This window comes from Oryza glaberrima, chromosome 3, assembly GCF_000147395.1.
Source record: "Oryza glaberrima chromosome 3, OglaRS2, whole genome shotgun sequence".
Taxonomy (NCBI): domain Eukaryota; kingdom Viridiplantae; phylum Streptophyta; class Magnoliopsida; order Poales; family Poaceae; genus Oryza; species Oryza glaberrima.
Window position 1 is genome coordinate 5,928,485 of NC_068328.1, and position 4,497 is coordinate 5,932,981.

The window sequence follows — 4,497 nt, forward strand, 5'->3', positions numbered from 1 at the left end:
ACAAGGGAATAACTATATATGATGATGATGATGATCAAATAAAAGCACAAAAGGGTTGTGGTTCTTTAAATAAAACCGAACGCACCAACACGGGCCGTTATTCGGTAGGGAACGAATCGCTAGTCGCCGAGGCGAGGCGGAAGGATACGAGCAAAAGTCGACGACCAAACCATGGGGGCCAGCGCGCGCCCAAACGTCCGTTTCCCGTTTCGCCGTCAGCGCGACTCGGCGAGCGAGAGAGCGAGCGAGCGCCTGTGCGCCTGTGTGGCTTGAACGGCACACCCCCGCCCGCCCACGCTTATAATACTGTCGCTTACGCCTTTATTTTTTCTTCTCTCCTTCATCTGTTCGTCCTCTCCTCTCTCCTCTCTCTCGCCCTCTCCACACTGGCACACTCTCTGTGAATCTCCTTCTGTTCCTGGTTAATTCGCTCTTCTTCCTCTCGTATCTCCGCCGCGATCGATGGCCATGGAGAAGGTGGACGCCAAGGAGAGGGAGAAGATCGAGGCCGTCCGCAAGACCCTCCGCAAGCAGGCTCCGCTCACCGCCAAGCAGGTTCGCCCTCCATGGCTCGTTTTCATGCATGGCGCTCGCTCGCTCGCGGCGCTGCGTTTTCAATCGGTTTTGGTTAACCTTGGTGGTGCGTGCGTGCGTGGATGGCGTGGGCGAGCAGGCGATGTACTGCAACGACGCGTGCGTGGAGCGGTTCCTCCGGGCGAGAGGGGAGAGCGTGAAGAAGGCGGCGAAACACCTGAGAACCGTCCTGTCCTGGAGGGACACCATCGGAGCCGGTACGTTCAACAATCCCAGCTTCCATTTTTCTCCATTATTTCCATCCATCCCCACATCGCTCCTCATTTACTCCACTCCCCTCTTTTCCATGTTTCTGCCAACAAATCTGAGTTTCATCAAGCGTGTGTGTCTGCATCCCTGCGATTTTCCGGCAGCAGCCGGGGGCCCTGATTTTTTTTGAAATCCGTGGGGGGTTTGCCACATTAATGGTGGTGCATGCCCCTGCTCTGTTTCGCTTCTGTTCTCTTCGCGATACCTACGGCACAGTGTATTTTAGTCAAGCTACTGTGCGCCTGAATTTATTGTGCCGTGTGATTTGTTTCCTTGCAATATTATGCAAGCAAAGTACAGTCTGCAACAGTGTACACTCTTGTTGGTATTCTGTTCTTCGTCGGGTTGGGGGCTAAATTGGTTGATTTTGTGCCCTTTGTTTTGTGTTGAGCAGATCACATCATCGCCGACGAGTTCTCCGCCGAGCTGGCTGACGGCGTCGCCTACGTCGCCGGCCACGACGACGAGGCCCGACCTGTCGTGGTACGTTTCCATGGCCTCCGTGCCGGGTGCAAATTGACACTCACACGCTAGATGGAGAATATGTTGTGATTTGACAGGGAGGTCTTTTTTTACAGGTCTTTCGAATCAAGCAGGACTACCCAAAGTTCCACTCCCAGAAATCGTAAGAACGAACAGATGAACACTTGCCTAATTTAATCATTAACCCGGTCTTAACAATTGATTGACTCTTGCTTCTTGCTGGATTTAATTAGGTTCGTGCGGTTACTGGTGTTCACGCTGGAGGTGGCCGTGTCATGCATGTCCCGCTTCGTCGACCAGTTCGTCCTCCTCTTCGATGCAAGTAAGCAGCCATTTCTTCACCATTTCCAACTATTCCCGTAGCTGTAGTAGTGGTACTAGTTACATCTGTGCGTGTCCTTTCTTTCTCCAAAGAAGAAAGACAGCGACAGTGAGAAAATAGCGGTCGCGTTTCTCATTGCCTCGCACGGGCAAGGCAGAATGGGCAGTAGTGGCATGTGTAGGTCAGAGCTGTGCGCACTGCACATTCGTGGGGATGGCTCGGCGAGACCTTCGTCGCGCGCGGCGCGGCGCGCCCACCTCGCTCGCACGGACGAACGGGGCCGCATGGCCGTGTCGTGTCGTGTCGTCGTGTGCGGTTGCCGGCGACGGCTTCGCAGCGGTCCCGCGGCATCGCGCACAGTTACCGCTACAGTGGCAGGCACGGCTGCCGCTTTTGGGGGCGGAGACCCCGGCTTCCCGCCGGTGCGGTTTGAATCGTGGCGAGAATGATTGGATCGGTGATGATGCGTGGAAAGCGAGAGCCGTAGAATCTGCAGGAAAGTGAGAGGGGTTGACGAGACGAATCGAATCTTTTTTTAAATTTTTTTTTCATGTGCAGGCTTTTTCCGGTCGGCGTCGGCTTTCCTCAACCTGCTCATGGGCACGCTCAAGATCGTCGCCGACTACTACCCCGGCCGCCTCCACCGCGCCTTCGTCATCGACCCGCCGTCCCTCTTCTCCGTCCTCTGGAAGGTATACGTCACGTTTGATTTCGTGTTCATCGCGATGGCGATGGCGAGTGGGAGATGAACTGAAAAAACGGGTGCGGTGTTGTCCAGGGAGTGAGGCCGTTCGTGGAGCTGGCGCCGGCGACGGCGGTGGTGTGCTCGCTGGACTTCGAGGACTCGCTGGAGGACGCGTCGTTCACGGCGTACCCGCGGACGGCGTCGCTGCGGTTCGAGCCGGCGGCGGCCCTGCTGGCGACCGGGACGAAGGGCATCGGCGTCGGCTCCGCCTCGTCGCGGTTCTCCGTCACCGTGTCGCACGACAACACCCTCAAGCCGTGGTACCTGTCCACCACCACGCCGTCGTCGGTGGGGCCTCGCTCCGTGGTGCCGACCTCCAGCCCGTCCCTCATCGGCGCGTCGCCGCTCTCGGCGCGCTCCTTCTCCTTCGCCTCCCCCGCCGCGCGCTCCACCACGACGCCGCCCGTCCACCGCGGCGCACCGCTGACGCCGTTCTCGACCAAGGGCGGGCAGAAGGCGCCGGCGCCAGCGCAGCAGTTCCCGCGGACGCCGCGGCCGTCGTTCCTGCAGTCGCCGTCGATGCTGTTCGCGTTCAAGAAGGACGGCCAGGCCAGCCGCGGCGAGCGGGAGCGCGAGTCCTTCCTGCCGTTCCTCCGCTTCTACCGCCGCCCCTACGACGAGATATCGTATCGCGCCAAGATGCGGCCGCCGCTGGGCGGGCTCATCGCCATCGTCGACGAGAAGTCGAAGCAGCACAAGACGGTGCAGCCGCCGCTGCGACGGCACGCCGGGCTCCACCACCAGCAGCTGTTCCAGCTCCACCACCACCAGAGGATCTGATCTGAACTCCAGATGATCTCCCGTTGCTGAAGCATGAATCCAACCGATGAAGCTAGCGTTCTTCTCCATACATTTTACAGCATAATCCAATGCTATAATTATGCTAAGTTGATCTTTTGTCGACATTTTCCCCCCAGTATTTACCTCCTAGGATATTCTTCAACCCGTGTAAAATAACAGCCCTAAAATGTGAGTAAAATCGACCCCTTTTGCAGCCTCTCGCCGTGACTGACTGCATGCATGTTCATCTCTGATTGTTCATGGCTTTAAAAAATGCCCTGCAAAATGCCATGATTTTCAAAATATTTTCATATTGTACGCCTACAGTAGACACATGCTATTTCTTCATTTCAAACATAAAAATAATAGAGTAAATTGCGTTGGTGGTACAAGAACTTGACAGGTGTGTGCGATTAGGTGTAAAAACTTGAAAATCAAGCATAGCGGTACAATAACTTGGCTAGGTGGGTGCGCTCATGGTGCAAAAGTAGCCATGTAAAAAAAATTGCCACATTGCTATTCCACCTTAGCAAAATTGCCACATCAGCTTTGATATGAAAGACCTATCTCATTTTATAGAAAACCCCAAATAGCTTTTTTTTTCCAATCACATTTCCTTTTTAACTCGACAAACAGAACAAACGTATGAATATCTCCTTCCATCTTTCTTGACATGTTCCTAATTGAGAGGCGGTTGCGGTGGTGGCGATGGCGGCGCAGCGACGGTGGCGGCGGCAGTGACGACGGCAACGAGGGAAACCGTTACATCGCGGCGGCGGCGAGGGCTTCGTGTGCCACATTAGTTCAAGCCCTAAACCAGAAACCAAACCAATTCAAGCCGACAATTTGCTACTGTCGACGTGATCACTGTAAGCTTTGGGATGGCTCTGAATCGACGAGTTTTTGGAGCATCTACTCCTAGCTTATTATGGTAAATCACTTGCTGATGGTTGTAGATTTCTATTTTTCGTTCATTTGATGGATGATTTCGAAGTTAAGGTTTCATTGATTTGTACAATGGCTGCATTTTTTTTTGGGTTTTCACTTGAATATCATGTTATTTGTTATTACAATTCAATGAAGTGATCTAATGGTACTAGCCACTAGATTGGTTTTACTGTAATTATTGGTGTTTCCTGTAACTATATATAATATAAGAGAAACATTGGCAATGAGAAATTCTTGCTAGATGTGTTGTACCCTTGTCAGCAGATATAATTAGTTGAATAATTTGCAAATAATCTTAGTGTATTATTTTCCTTATACGGTATAACACATCAACCAATTATTTTGTATTGCAGGTCATGAGGAAGAAGAATTCACA

General features: G+C 53.0%; 1 protein-coding gene across 1 annotated transcript; it reads left to right on the forward strand.

Annotated features, from left to right (window-relative positions):
• Window positions 1-316: 316 nt before the first annotated feature.
• Window positions 317-3,387, forward strand: LOC127765709 (uncharacterized). The gene is made up of 7 exons (XM_052290650.1): window positions 317-555; window positions 674-791; window positions 1,238-1,326; window positions 1,422-1,468; window positions 1,560-1,648; window positions 2,207-2,340; window positions 2,427-3,387. The coding sequence occupies exons 1-7, from the start codon at window positions 463-465 to the stop codon at window positions 3,171-3,173; spliced, it is 1,317 nt and encodes a 438-aa protein (XP_052146610.1). The 5' UTR covers window positions 317-462; the 3' UTR covers window positions 3,174-3,387.
• Window positions 3,388-4,497: the final 1,110 nt, after the last annotated feature.